At 44.3% G+C, this 14563-nt stretch overlaps 1 protein-coding gene across 3 annotated transcripts in view; it reads left to right on the plus strand.

Moving 5' to 3' along the window:
* LOC106603848 (gamma-aminobutyric acid receptor subunit gamma-2) overlaps positions 1-14563 on the plus strand; it is a 74247-nt gene that overhangs the window by 31021 nt on the left and 28663 nt on the right. For all 3 annotated transcript variants that reach the window (XM_014198040.3, XM_014198041.3, XM_014198042.3), the window contains exons 5-6: positions 653-735; positions 3741-3878. In XM_014198040.3, coding sequence (XP_014053515.1) covers positions 653-735; positions 3741-3878 — 221 coding nt within the window. The remainder of the gene's footprint in view (positions 1-652; positions 736-3740; positions 3879-14563) is intronic.

A 14563-nucleotide genomic window follows, 5' to 3' on the forward strand; every position in this document is an offset into this window, starting at 1 on the left:
CAGACCACATTAATCATCCTAATTTGGTGCCTCTGGTTAAGAAAGAAGAGTAGCTTCAGCCTGGCTAGCTAGCTAACTCTCCCTCACACTGTCTAATGAGAATATGAACTTTGGTGCACTGGACTCCTCAACCCAGCAGTGATTGATGTTCTCCCAGAATGCAACCACAGTTCATTAATTCATTAGGGAACTCCAACCTCACCAATGACTAATTGTAATTTTTTTAAATGTTTTTTTATTTTTTATTTAACCTTCATTTAACTAGGCAAGTCAGTTGAGAACAAATTCTTATTTACAATGATGGCCTTGGAACAGTGGGTTAATTGCCTTGTTCAGGGGCATAACGACAGATTTTTACCTTGTCAGCTCAGGGATTCAATCTAGCAACCTTTCGGTTACTGACCCAACGCTCTAACCACTAGGCTACCTGCTGTCCAAATGCTGAATAAAATGGCACATAACAATAGGAAGCGCATGGATGGATAATGCCATTATTGCACATTTTGTCTATAAGAAGGTTTAATGAGTTTCACTTTTAAGTCCACTGAACAATAGAAATCAGACAGGATAGTTACAGAACAGAATATGTTAGATGCTTTGTTGACAACCCCGACCAGCACAGCAGATGCAAACTGTGTTTTTCTGTTTGTAGGTTGACTATTGATGCCGAGTGCCAGCTTAAACTGAACAACTTCCCAATGGATGAGCACTCTTGTCCACTGGAGTTTTCAAGCTGTAAGTCTTGCCATGTGCTCTCTACTACCCCACCATCACTCTCACTCTTGTCTCTCTCGCTCACACACTCTCTCTCTCTCTCCATGGCCTCCACATGCCACTTTCTCTCTCTCCATGGCCTCCACATGCCACTTTCTCTCTCTCTCCATGGCCTCCACATGCCTACTTCCAACAGCAGTGGCAGCCAAGAACAAGCACTATACCACAAATACATCAGCACAGTGCACAACATGCTGCTGTGTTTTTAGCGCTTTTCTATTGTGAGAGAGGGAAAAAGGAGAGAAAGCAGTAAAAGAGGGGAGAAGCAGTACAATGAAAGAGGGAGTATAACATTAACCTCCAAACCTACAGTAACCAGACAGGGTTGGTGAGAGAAACCAGTACAGTAACCAGACAGGGTTGGTGAGAGAGACCAGTACAGTAAACAGGTAGACAGGGTTGGTGAGAGAGACCAGTACAGTAAACAGGCAGGGTTGGTGAGAGAGACCAGTACAGTAAACAGGCAGACAGGGTTGGTGAGAGAGACCAGTACAGTAAACGGGAAGGGTTGGTGAGAGAGACCAGTACAGTAACCAGACACACGGTTGGTGAGAGAAACCAGTACAGTAAACCGACAGGGTTGGTGAGAGAGACCAGTACAGTAAACAGGCAGACAGGGTTGGTGAGAGAGACCAGTACAGTAAACAGGCAGGGTTGGTGAGAGAGACCAGTACAGTAAACAGGCAGACAGGGTTGGTGAGAGAGACCAGTACAGTAAACGGGAAGGGTTGGTGAGAGAGACCAGTACAGTAACCAGGCAGGCAGGGTTGGTGAGAGAAACCAGTACAGTAAACTGACAGGGTTGGTGAGAGAGACCAGTACAGTAAACAGGCAGGGTTGGTGAGAGAGACCAGTACAGTAACCAGACACAGGGTTGGTGAGAGAAACCAGTACAGTAAACTGACAGGGTTGGTGAGAGAGACCAGTACAGTAAACAGGCAGGGTTGGTGAGAGAGACCAGTACAGTAACCAGGCAGGCAGGGTTGGTGAGAGAGACCAGTACAGTAAACAGTCAGACAGGGTTGGTGAGAGAGACCAGTACAGTAAACAGGCAGACAGGGTTGGTGAAAGAGACCAGTACAGTAAACAGTCAGACAGGGTTGGTGAGAGAGACCAGTACAGTAACCAGACAGGTTTGGTGAGAGAGACCAGTACAGTAACCAGGCAGACAGGGTTGGTGAGAGAGACCAGTACAATAACCAGGCAGGGTTGGTGAGAGACCAGTACAGTAACCAGACAGGGTTGGTGAGAGAGACCAGTACAGTAACCAGGCAGACAGGGTTGGTGAGAGAGACCAGTACAGTAACCAGGCAGACAGGATTGGTGAGAAAGACCAGTACAGTAACAGGCAGACAGTGTTGGTGAGAGAGACCAGTACAGTAAACAGTCAGACAGGGTTGGTGAGAGAGACCAGTACAGTAAACAGGCAGACAGGGTTGATGAAAGAGACCAGTACAGTAAACAGTCAGACAGGGTTGGTGAGAGAGACCAGTACAGTAACCAGACAGGTTTGGTGAGAGAGACCAGTACAGTAAACAGGCAGACAGGTTTGGTGAGAGAGACCAGTACAGTAACCAGACAGGATTGGTGAGAGACCAGTACAGTAACCAGACAGGTTTGGTGAGAGAGACCAGTACAGTAACCAGACAGGGTTGGTGAGAGACCAGTACAGTAACCAGACAGGTTTGGTGAGAGAGACCAGTACAGTAAACAGGCAGACAGGTTTGGTGAGAGAGACCAGTACAGTAAACAGACAGGGTTGGTGAGAGACCAGTACAGTAACCAGGCAGGGTTGGTGAGAGACCAGTACAGTAACCAGACAGGTTTGGTGAGAGAGACCAGTACAGTAACCAGACAGGGTTGGTGAGAGACCAGTACAGTAACCAGGCAGGGTTGGTGAGAGACCAGTACAGTAACCAGGCAGGGTTGGTGAGAGAGACCAGTACAGTAAAAAGGCACGGTTGGTGAGAGAGACCAGTACAGTAAACTGGCAGGGTTGGTGAGAGAGACCAATACAGTAAACAGGCAGACAGGTTTGATGAGAGAGACCAGTACAGTAAACAGGCAGACAGGGTTGGTGAGAGAGACCAGTACAGTAAACAGGCAGGGTTGGTGAGAGAGACCAGTACAGTAAACAGGCAGACAGGTTTGATGAGAGAGACCAGTACAGTAAACAGGCAGACAGGGTTGGTGAGAGAGACCAGTACAGTAAACAGGCAGGGTTGGTGAGAGAGACCAGTACAGTAAACAGGCAGGGTTGGTGAGAGAGACCAGTACAGTAACCAGGCAGGGTTGGTGAGAGAGACCAGTACAGTAACCAGACAGACAGGGTCTGTTGTAGGATATCTGTTACAGGGTATCTGTTGCAGGATATCTGTTATAGGATATCTGTTACAGGATATCTGTTAGAGGATATCTGTTATAGGATATCTGTTACAGGATATCTGTTAGAGGATATCTGTTATAGGATATCTGTTACAGGATATCTGTTAGAGGATATCTGTTATAGGATATCTGTTACAGGATATCTGTTAGAGGATATCTGTTATAGGATATCTGTTACAGGATATCTGTGGCAGGATATCTGTGGGCTATTCAACTAAAAAGCCCATTACAGCTTGCACTTGGGAAAGCTAATGTGCATTAAACCACCCCATTTAGCATGATGTAGGCCTATACTCTCACCAACCCTGTTCTTCTCTGGACATAAATCAACAGAGACTTGACTGAAGGTCAGTCGTTTTCAGACTTTATTAGTGTCCAGTCACTATTTAGGATTGCTCCTTACAATGTTCCTGAATGTTGGTTATGTCCACATTAAAGTCACCCTAAACCTAATTACCATTGGAGTGGAACAGATGTACATCACCTGTTTAACACGTTTTAATATTGGATGGATTCAGTCATAGACCACCACAGGTAGTAATTTCCCGAGCTAACTGTCTCTCCACCCTCCCTCTGTCCAGATGGCTACCCCAGAGAGGAGATAGTGTACAAGTGGAAGAGGAGCTCCGTGGAGGTGGGAGACATCCGCTCCTGGAGGCTCTACCAGTTCTCCTTCGTTGGCCTGAGGAATACCAGCGAGATCGTCAGGACTGTGTCAGGTAAGTCTTTCTTTCTCTCTCTTTTTCTTTTTCTTTCTCTCACTCTTTCTCTGTTTCTCTGTCTGTCTCTCTCTCTCTCTCTCTCTCTCTGAGCTTCCCTATTCTGAATGTGGTTTACTTAAGGAGGCCCCTCCCCCTTTTCCATAACCCCCCTTTCCCATAACCCCCCCCCCCCTTCTGCTTCCCGGCACTTGCAGCATGCACACACCCTGGTGAATTAAAAGACTATGTGCCTAATAGATTACATAACAGAGGAAAATGTATGCATTATGCATGCACACATTTTTGGTTGGATTCCAAAGCAGGAAGTGAATTTGTCTCCTGAGGAAAATGGCTCTGCAGTGGAGCTAGTACCAGAGGCTGGTTAGAGGCTGTTTGGAGTTGAATGTTTATAATGTGTGGTGGTGTGTCAGGAGCCTTGTATGGAAATGCATGAATTCGTTGGGAAGTCACTGTGATATTCTCTGGCCTACAGCCTGACAGGGAGCTTTATCTTTGGCCTGCACACAATCTATGGTCATTAAAACATCTGGGTTTGCAAGGGAAATGGCTGAAGTCTCCTCTAGGGGAAAATAATGTATGTAAAACTAAAGGCCAACCTATAAATCACAATGTTTAATCAGTCAAGAAGATATACTGCCATTTAAGCAGTTATTTTCCCTAACTGGCAGTTACAGAAGAAGTGCTAACCAGAGGAAACATTATCAGTTTCCATTGTCATAAATGTGGCAAGAGTTCTTTTGGCTTCTGTGCAAATTAAGAAAGATCTTAAAAAGATACTACATTTATTTAGGTTATTCGCTTAAATGGATATTGATCGCACAGAATGGATCTTTGTTGGCTACATTCCATCAGTTTAATCACCCTGGCCTAAAGAAACAGAAATTATTCTATCAGATATGCTTTAGTAGAGCAATTATGTCTGGTATTTTCTTCAGATTACGTCTCACTATATTTTGAAGGCGATGTTGTTGTCCTGAAAGGTACATCTGTTTAGTAATCCATTTAACTGAGAAGCGAACATAATGTACCATGCATGTATTATTACAAATCCTTTTGATCATTGCTTTGATGACTAGTTATGATGACTAGGTTACAGATGGCAGACATGATGGTTACAGTTAGCATTACACGTATGATGACTAGGTTACAGATGGCAGACATGATGGTTACAGTTAGCATTACACGTATGATGGCTAGGTTACAGGTGGCAGACATGATGGTTACAGTTAGCATGACACGTATGATGGCTAGGTTACAGATGGCAGACATGATGGTTACAGTTAGCATTACATGTATGATGGTTAGGTTACAGATGGCAGACATGATGGTTACAGATAGCATTACACGTATGATAGTTAGGTTACAGATGACAGACATGATGGTTACAGATAGCATTACACATATGATGGTTAGGTTACAGATGGCATACATGATGGTTACAGATAGCATTACACATATGATGGCTAGGTTACAGATAGCAGACATGATGGTTACAGATAGCATTACACGTATGATGGTTAGGTTACAGATGGCAGACATGATGGTTACAGTTAGCATTACAGGTATGATGGTTAGGTTACAGATGGCAGACATGATGGTTACAGATAGCATTACACATATGATGGTTAGGTTACAGATGGCAGACATGATGGTTACAGTTGCATTACACATATGATGGCTAGATTACAGATGGCAGACATGATGGTTACAGATAGCATTACACATATGATGGCTTGGTTACAGATGGCAGACATGATGGTTACAGATAGCATTATAGGTATGATGGTTAGGTTACAGATTGCTGACATGATGGTTACAGTTAGCATTACACATATGATGGCTAGGTTACAGATGGCAGACATGATGGTTACAGATAGCATTACACATATGATGGCTAGGTTACACATGGCAGACATGATGGTTACAGATAGCATATTCTTTAAAAAACTCCATATAATGATCTGAACTAGTAATGTGGAAGATGTACATACATTCTCGCTTGGGTGTAGTAGCTACTTTCTTCTAGAGAATCAGAGATGACAACGGAACCAACTCTTTTCAGCATATAGCCCTGATCAAGGGGTTATGTTTGAGTTACTATTTTAAGTAGCCTATTTATCATGTAAACTATTGCATTTGTAGATAGTGAAATGTAAGCTGACCTGTTAAAAGTGTAAAGCTGTGTATGGAGAAGATAAACTGAATGGAGCCACACAATCTGTGTCTTTCTGACCTGATGAAACCTGGCACACTTCATCTTCATAGCTATTTCATCAAACTTCTCCTCCTGGAACCCAATCAGAGACAGAATGAAATGGTCTGTTTATTTTAGGAGGCAGTTTACAAAGCAGCACTCTATCTGTCTGCCGTGAGCGGCTGTTCCGGCAGCTGTTGTCTTTCATAGTCACACAGTAGCTTCTGATCCCAGGGATAACACCAGCTCTGAAGTCAGTCAGTGAAACAGGGAAGATACAGCACAAGGTCTTGGAATAATACTCACTGTTTATACAACTGAGAGGGAATTACATTGATTGGAGATAGTAGACTACAGTTAGATTCCTTTAACTTGCAATAGACGCAGGCCTAAATCGGGTTCTTTCTGTTCTTTTGACCCAAAGGTTAGATAAACAAACAGCTGTTCTGTTACATGACAAGGGAAAGTGGAGCTGCTATTGTAATGGTGCAGTCCATTGTGGGGCTTGCGTCGGTTTAAGATTCTGAAACACACCATCTGGTAAAAATGTATTCCGAGGGGGCGGAGGAGGGATCATGCCATTGCCCTCTGTATTTTAACTACCGTTTCATCCGTGCTGATATGGAAAATGTTGACTACTTGCCCTCAGAGCACATAGCTTGAGTTATATTTCAAGTTTGGCCAAAAGCACAAAAAGAGAGAATTAAAGACAACACCACCTGCTCCTCCGCTGTGGTTGTTTGCCTTATAAGGAGGCTGTGTCTGCTTTGATTTGGTGTTCCTCCTCTGGCAATGTCAACGAGCTTAGTCCTTCATTGTGTCGCACCACATCAATGCCCCTCAAGGGCCACAAGTCTACCTGCCGAGCCCTATGTCCTCCTCAGTGTCCTGATCCAGCTCCCTGCTGCTGCCCGCTGCTGCTGACAAAACAAGATACTAGCTTAAACCAAGATACTAGCTTCTCAGTTTCTTAAGGGCAAGCAGTCTGAGAGTGAGAAACACACTAGAGAGGGGGGGTGGGAGAGTGAGAACATGAGTGAGAACATGAGGGAGGGAGAAGGAGGGGGAGAGAGAGAGAGAGACGGATACTAAGACGGCGAAAGCAAATTACTTGAGGGTGTTGTGGATATTCTACACAGGGACACTCAAAGTCAATCTTAAATTAATTATTGTTTATTATCAGTTAACTGGGGAGGTTCTAACATACTTGATACCCCATAGTGAACGTCTGTCAGGAGTTCTCTCTGGGCAGTCCCGTTAGTTCCCTTATAGACTGGTTACAGACACGTTTACCAGGCACAAGCAGGAACCAAGGATTGTTTATGACGCCAAAGACTTTTCCTTCACAAGGGTCTGATAGTTAGTTGTGAGTCAGACATAGTTTTTTTATTCCATGTGATTTGTTCCCGCCAAACACAGACCTTAGTTTGTGGGCATTTGAGTTAATCATCATCATTATTGCAAAAGGACCTCCCCACATTCATTAGTTTCCTTCTGAGCGCATTAACAGAATAAATGAATGGTAAAAGCATTGTTTAAACAGAGCACGGTTTAGGGCTATCGTCTCATGCGTAAAAAGAGTCAATTGCATTCTCCATGTTTCAATTTCCATGTTTCATTCTTCATGTTTCAATTTCCATTTTCCACATTTCCACTCTCTCTTTGAGATGAGTCATAGTATTGATTTTAAACAGAGTAACTGATGGTTAATTTGTTATTTATTTGTGTTTTGTTGTGTTTTTGGGGCGAGTGCTATTCTTAGAAGGACCTTCTAGCTGCTGTGGCGTGCAGCTCTCTTGTCTGTGTGATTTAGCTGCAGTGGAGAAAGCCTCGGGACACATCAGCGGCCTCCCCACAGATGAGCCATTGACAGGGGAAATCTGGAGGCATTGTGGATGACAGGAAGTGGCCGGGGTGAGGGACTAGCACAGCACTCAGGACACGCGCCGCCAGCCCGCCCACCCACCGACCCGCCAGCCCACCATCCTCACACAGCGGTGTGTCATTGTGCTCTCTGTAATCCTTCAGTCCTGCACATGGGGGCCAGCAAAGAAACAAAGAAAACCAACCACAGCTTCTCCGAGGTGACCCGTCCCAGGGGGACAGTAGTGACATTACACTGAGCACTGACCAATTTATCTCCAGCAAATTCCCTTTTAGATGGTCTACATTCATTCAACTCTAATGAATGGGGTGTATTGTAGGGGTGTATTATGGGGTTTATTTTTCGTAATCTCAGAGTTCTTGGATGTTTTTTGATGTTATATTATTGCTGGACATCCTCTATACAAGCTCCTAATAGATGGATGGACGGAAGGCTTTGGTTCCATCAGCGTACGTTAGTTGTACTGTACTCTAATACCAACACAGGATCTTTTCTGAGGCAATCCACTTAGGGTGAAGAGACAAACCCTGTGGCAAAATAGTGACTGTGTGGCGGGAGGTTTGGGAATCATCTCAGGGGCACCTTGGTGGCAATATAGTGACTGTGTGGCAGAAGGTTTGGAAATCATCCCAGGGGCACCTTGGTGGCAATATAGTGACTGTGTGGCAGGAGGTTTGGGAATCATCTCAGGGGCACCTTGGTGGCAATATAGTGACTGTGTGGCAGGAGGTTTGGGAATCATCCCAGGGGCACCTTGGTGGCAATATAGTGACTGTGTGGCAGGAGGTTTGGGAATCATCTCAGGGGCACCTTGGTGGCAATATAGTGACTGTGTGGCAGGAGGTTTAGGAATCATCCCAGGGGCACCTTGGTGGCAATATAGTGACTGTGTGGCAGGAGGTTTAGGAATCATCCCAGGGGCACCTTGGTGGCAATATAGTGACTGTGTGGCAGGAGGTTTAGGAATCATCCCAGGGGCACCTTGGTAAAAGTCTTGCAACAGGTTCGATAGAAGTAATCCACAGCAGAGACGGACTGTTTTAGAAGACCACCAAGAGGACACATTCACAGGGCAGATTGAGCTTGGTGAATGGAATATATCAATTTACCACGGTGCTGCGGCTGTGTTCCCATAGTAGGAACTGGTCTCTGAACCCCTGACTTCCTCCTGGGTCATGCCAGTGATGAGCAGAGCAGAGAGGTGGGAATGGAGGCTGTGAGAGGCACAATCCCCTGTGCTGAGTTGAAATACCAATCCCCTGTGCTGAATTAAAATACAATCCCCTGTGCTGAGTTAAAATACCAATCCCCTGTGCCGAGTTAAAATACCAATCCCCTGTGCTGAGTTAAAATACCAATCCCCTGTGCTGAGTTAAAATACCAATCCCCTGTGTTGAGTTAAAATACCAATCCCCTGTGCCGAGTTAAAATACCAATCCCCTGTGCTGAGTTAAAATACCAATCCCCTGTGCTGAGTTAAAATACCAATCCCCTGTGCCGAGTTAAAATACCAATCCCCTGTGCTGAGTTGAAATACCAATCCCCTGTGTTGAGTTAAAATACCAACCCCTGTGTTGAGTTAAAATGCCAATCCCCTGTGCTGAGTTAAAATACCAATCCCCTGTGCTGAGTTGAAATACCAATCCCCTGTGCTGAGTTAAAATACCAATCCCCTGTGTTGAGTTAAAATGCCAATCCCCTGTGCTGAGTTAAAATACCAATCCCCTGTGCTGAGTTAAAATACCAATCCCCTGTGTTGAGTTAAAATACCAATCCCCTGTGCCGAGTTAAAATACCAATCCCCTGTGCTGAGTTAAAATACCAATCCCCTGTGCTGAGTTAAAATACCAATCCCCTGTGCCGAGTTAAAATACCAATCCCCTGTGCTGAGTTGAAATACCAATCCCCTGTGTTGAGTTAAAATACCAATCCCCTGTGTTGAGTTAAAATGCCAATCCCCTGTGCTGAGTTAAAATACCAATCCCCTGTGCTGAGTTGAAATACCAATCCCCTGTGCTGAGTTAAAATACCAATCCCCTGTGCTGAGTTGAAATACCAATCCCCTGTGCTGAGTTAAAATACCAATCCCCTGTGTTGAGTTAAAATACCAATCCCCTGTGCTGAGTTAAAATACCAATCCCCTGTGCTGAGTTAAAATACCAATCCCCTGTGTTGAGTTAAAATACCAATCCCCTGTGCTGAGTTAAAATACCAATCCCCTGTGCTGAGTTAAAATACCAATCCCATGTGCTGAGTTACAATTCCAACAACCTGTTTTTTCTCCATCTCCATCCAGCCTGAGAAATACTAGTAAGTCCATAATTATCACCTGGACACAGACGCTGCTGATGAGCCAAAGAAAATATATTGCTTTGGGAATATATCCTCCCCATTGACTACCACCTGCATATTAAGAGCTCTTGTGGGCACCAGATTTGGGGTAGAGAGAAACAGAGGGAGAGGGGGGTAGAGAGAAACAGAGGGAGAGGGGGTAGAGAGAAACGGAGGGAGAGGGGGGTAGAGAGAAACGGAGTGAAACAGGGAGATGTGGATAGAGAGAAACAGAGGGAGAGGGGAATAGAGAGAAACGGAGTGAAACAGGGAGATGTGGGATAGAGAGAAACAGAGGGAGAGGGGGATAGAGAGAAACAGAGGGAGAAGGGGGTAGAGAGAAACAGGGAGTGAAACAGGGAGATGTGGGATAGAGAGAAACCGGGGGAGAGGGGGATAGAGAGAAACAGAAGGAGAGGGGGGTAGAGAGAAACAGGGAGTGAAACAGGGAGATGTGGGATAGAGAGAAAACAGGCAAATAGATGGCAAGATCGACAAACAGAAAAAGAGATGAAAATAGACCACAACATCCCAGCATCCCAAAGTCTCACAACAGCTCCTAAGCCAGAGCCAGAGAACATGAAGCCCTACTGTACAATCACAGTAACGGTTGAAATTCTAAACAGGGATTTGAATTTGCTAAGACTTTCCACTTATTCTCTCCCTCATTTGATGGAGTGTAACCACAGCATCCTGCCTTGGTGCACGTCAGATAAATAAACTAGGACACAGGAATACATTGAGCAGAAATGAAATCAACCCATTTGTGAGTGTGGGACATTGTAAGGCTGCGTGACAGTTGTTATTTCTTGGCACAGGATGGAGGCAGCGAAGTGAGGTATAGTGTATAAACAGGCTGGGCTGTCAGGGAGCTGCCGTTTGGCCCGCTCCCCAGTGTCTGCTGGTGCACCCGGCAAGGGAAGGCCGTCACGCTGACACATCCTGACATATCATTATCTGAGCTGAGAGGGCTGGGAGGGCTGCACTGGGGGCCGTCAGGGGGCTAGACCAGCTCAGCCAGCACACACTTTAATATCAGTTAATAGCCTTCCGTCCACTCCCAACACCACACTGTTGAGACAACACAGGAGCTAGCCCAGTATCGGGCATTGAGTTTTGAGCTGCAGGAAGCAGTGCAGACTCAATGCCACCCTGAGGAGCAGTAGGTGGGAGGAGAGGAGAGTCGTGGAGATCATGATCAAATTATCCAGCCATGTAAAGTCTTCCCTGAGAGCACAGTGAATAGTAAATGGGTATCGTGTTCCTGAGTCCATGGCTCACTTCTCCAGCCATTACTGCTCTCAGCCGCCATTGGACTGACTGTACTGGACCGTCTCCAAGCTAATAACCAAGGAAACGAGGAGGAGAGGAGACTTGTTGCTCGCTGGTTACAGTAGTTTCTGACAATCGTTTACTGTTTCTACAACAGAAAGTGCTATAGTGTGTAATCAATTCATGGAAACCTGAGCTAGTCATCATATTTCTGTGACTTTACATTAGATGTCAGATCACTGCAGGCGATCAGACGATCCCCTTGCTTTCACACATGGTAAATTGGGTACTATCCATGAATCTCTGTGATATAAGGCCGCTGCTACATCTTTGCTGTCGTGTAAGCAATTTTGCACCTTTCTCATGTCCACATTAAATGTGAAATATTCTCAGTTTGTAGTAACCCCTCACAAAATGACTCTTGAGCTTATTACTTTGCAAGTAAAATGGATCCCTGCCTAGAGAAAAGATTGCTATGACAACCCGACCATTCTCCCTAGCACACAACACTCTCCTCTTTCTCTGTTTCTCTGTTTCTCTGTTTCTCTGTCTCTCTGTTTCTGTCTGTCTGTCTGTCTGTCTGTCTGTCTGTCTGTCTGTCTGTCTGTCTGTCTGTCTGTCTGTCTGTCTGTCTGTCTGTCTGTCTGTCTGTCTGTCTCTGTCTGCTTGCCTATGCATGTCCAGTACAGTATGAGTATGATTGAACTGACCTCCTGCCTTGTGTTTTAATTGAAAGCCTACCCTAATGCACTGTGCGCTGCATACCTCTGAGCTACAGTAATGGTGCATCTCCTTGCTGCCGCCAACCACAGCATTGGCTTGCCTTCACTAATTAGATCTTGTATTTTAGAATTTTAGATTATCATATTTTTCCCAGCACATCCGGGATTAGAGTTTGCTCATCAGCACTCTTTTTGTTCTGTGAGGAGAATTAGTCTCCCCCTAAACCAGTTCAAATGGGTAGCGAGCAGAGGAAGATAAGAAAATAAATATATTAGATATGGGGACTGACTGGACTAGGAGTAAAACAATTCTGATCTGGGTGATTATGTAAGAGGTGTGAATTTCATCTCTCAGGATATGAATAAGAAATACTGTAATACCCTCCTAAAGGGTTCTTCAGCTGTTCAAATAAGATAACCCTTTTTGGTTCCAGTTAAAACGTTTTTCTGTTCCAGGTAGAACCCTTTTGGGTTCAACATGGAACCCAAAAGGGTTCTACCCAGAACCAAAAAGGCTTCTTCAAAGGGTTCTCCTATGGGACAGCCAAAGAACCCTTTTAGGTTCTAGATAGCACCTTCTCATTCTAAGAGTGTGGCCACATTTTTTGAGTAACCTGGAATGTAACTGTAGAGGGAGATTGAATGTCTCTGAATTCAAATTACATTTGCTGTGTTGATGTGAACATCAAAACTACAATATAACAATATTTTTTTTTTAAATACATGAGAATGGGGAGATCCTTTATTCAGGTCTACAGTAAACTGTGTGTAAAGATGATGTAATCCCAACCTGCCGTATTCTAAAATAATCTACTGTGCCAATTTGCTTTTTAATATTTTGCACTGTCGAAATATCACCCACTGGCTGTCTTCCACAAATAGCTGAATTTCATTTTTTTAAATAACAAATCTGTTGTTCTGGTAATATTTTCTGTTACAGCAGAGTTCCCCAACTGGCGGCCCGGGCACCGAATTTGGCCCGCGAGTAGATCTATTTGGCCCCCCAAGTTTTCGGAGCAAAACAATATATAAACTCAGCAAAAAAAGAAATGTCCTCTCACTGTCAACTGCGTTTATTTTGACAGTTATTAAAACTTAGGACACTAAAGAGGCCTTTCTACTGACTGAAAAACACCACAAGAAAGATGCCAGTAGAAAGGCCTCTTTAGTGTCCTAAGTTTTCATAACTGTGACCTTAATTGCCTACCGTCTGTAAGCTGTTAGTGTCTTAACAACCGTTCCACAGGTGCATGTTCATTAATTGTTTATGGTTCATTGAACAAGCATGGGAAATAGTGTTTAAACCCTTTACAATGAAGATCTGTGACGTTATTTGGATATTTATGAATTATCTTTGAAAGACAGGGTCCTGAAAAAGGGATGTTTCTTATTTTGTTGAGTTTATATACAGTTGAAGTCAGAAGTTTACATTCACCTTAGCCAAATACGTTTAAACTCAGATTTTCACAATTCCTGACATTTCATCCTAGTAAAAATGCCCTGTCTTAAGTCAGTAAGGAACATCACTTTATTTTAAGGATGTGAAATGTCAGAATAATAGTAGTGAGTGATTTATTTCAGCTTTTATTTCTTTCATCACATTACCAGTGGGTCAGAAGTTTACATACACTCAATTAGTATTTGGTAGCATTGCCTTTAAATTGTTTTACTTGGGTCAAAAGTTTCAGGTAGCCTTCCACAAGCTTCCCACAATAAGTTGGGTGAATTTTGGCTACAAGTGATTTTAATTGTAGAAATCTGTTCCCAAGTATTCCCACAGATATTAGAGACATGTGGTAGTATATTAATGTAAGCAAGGTTTGAAATGATTCAGTTTTAGTCACACATTATATCTGTTTAGGCTTCTTGTGGTCAATTTGCTGTCTACAAATGATTTGTAATTATGTTCCGGCCCCCGACCAACCGCTCAAGAACAAATCGGCCTGCGTCTGAATGTTGTTGATGATCCCTGTGTTACAGTATGTTCAGACCTGAGACCAGGTTGGGAAACCCACCCCCTCTTATAGCTGGCCCCACAGTGATAGTGCTCACCAGCCCCTCTTATAGCTGGCCCCACAGTGATAGTGCTCACCAGCCCCTCTTATAGCTGGCCCCACAGTGATAGTGCTCACCACCCCCTCTTATAGCTGGCCCCACAGTGATAGTGCTCACCACCCCCTCTTATAGCTGGCCCCACAGTGATAGTGCTTACTATCCCTTCTTATAGACTGCTCTGTGGTTGTGCATAACGTCTTCTCTGCCATCCTGTCAGCAGATG

Source organism: Salmo salar, chromosome 04 (assembly GCF_965601325.2).
Source record: "Salmo salar chromosome 04, fSalSal1, whole genome shotgun sequence".
NCBI lineage: Eukaryota > Metazoa > Chordata > Actinopteri > Salmoniformes > Salmonidae > Salmo > Salmo salar.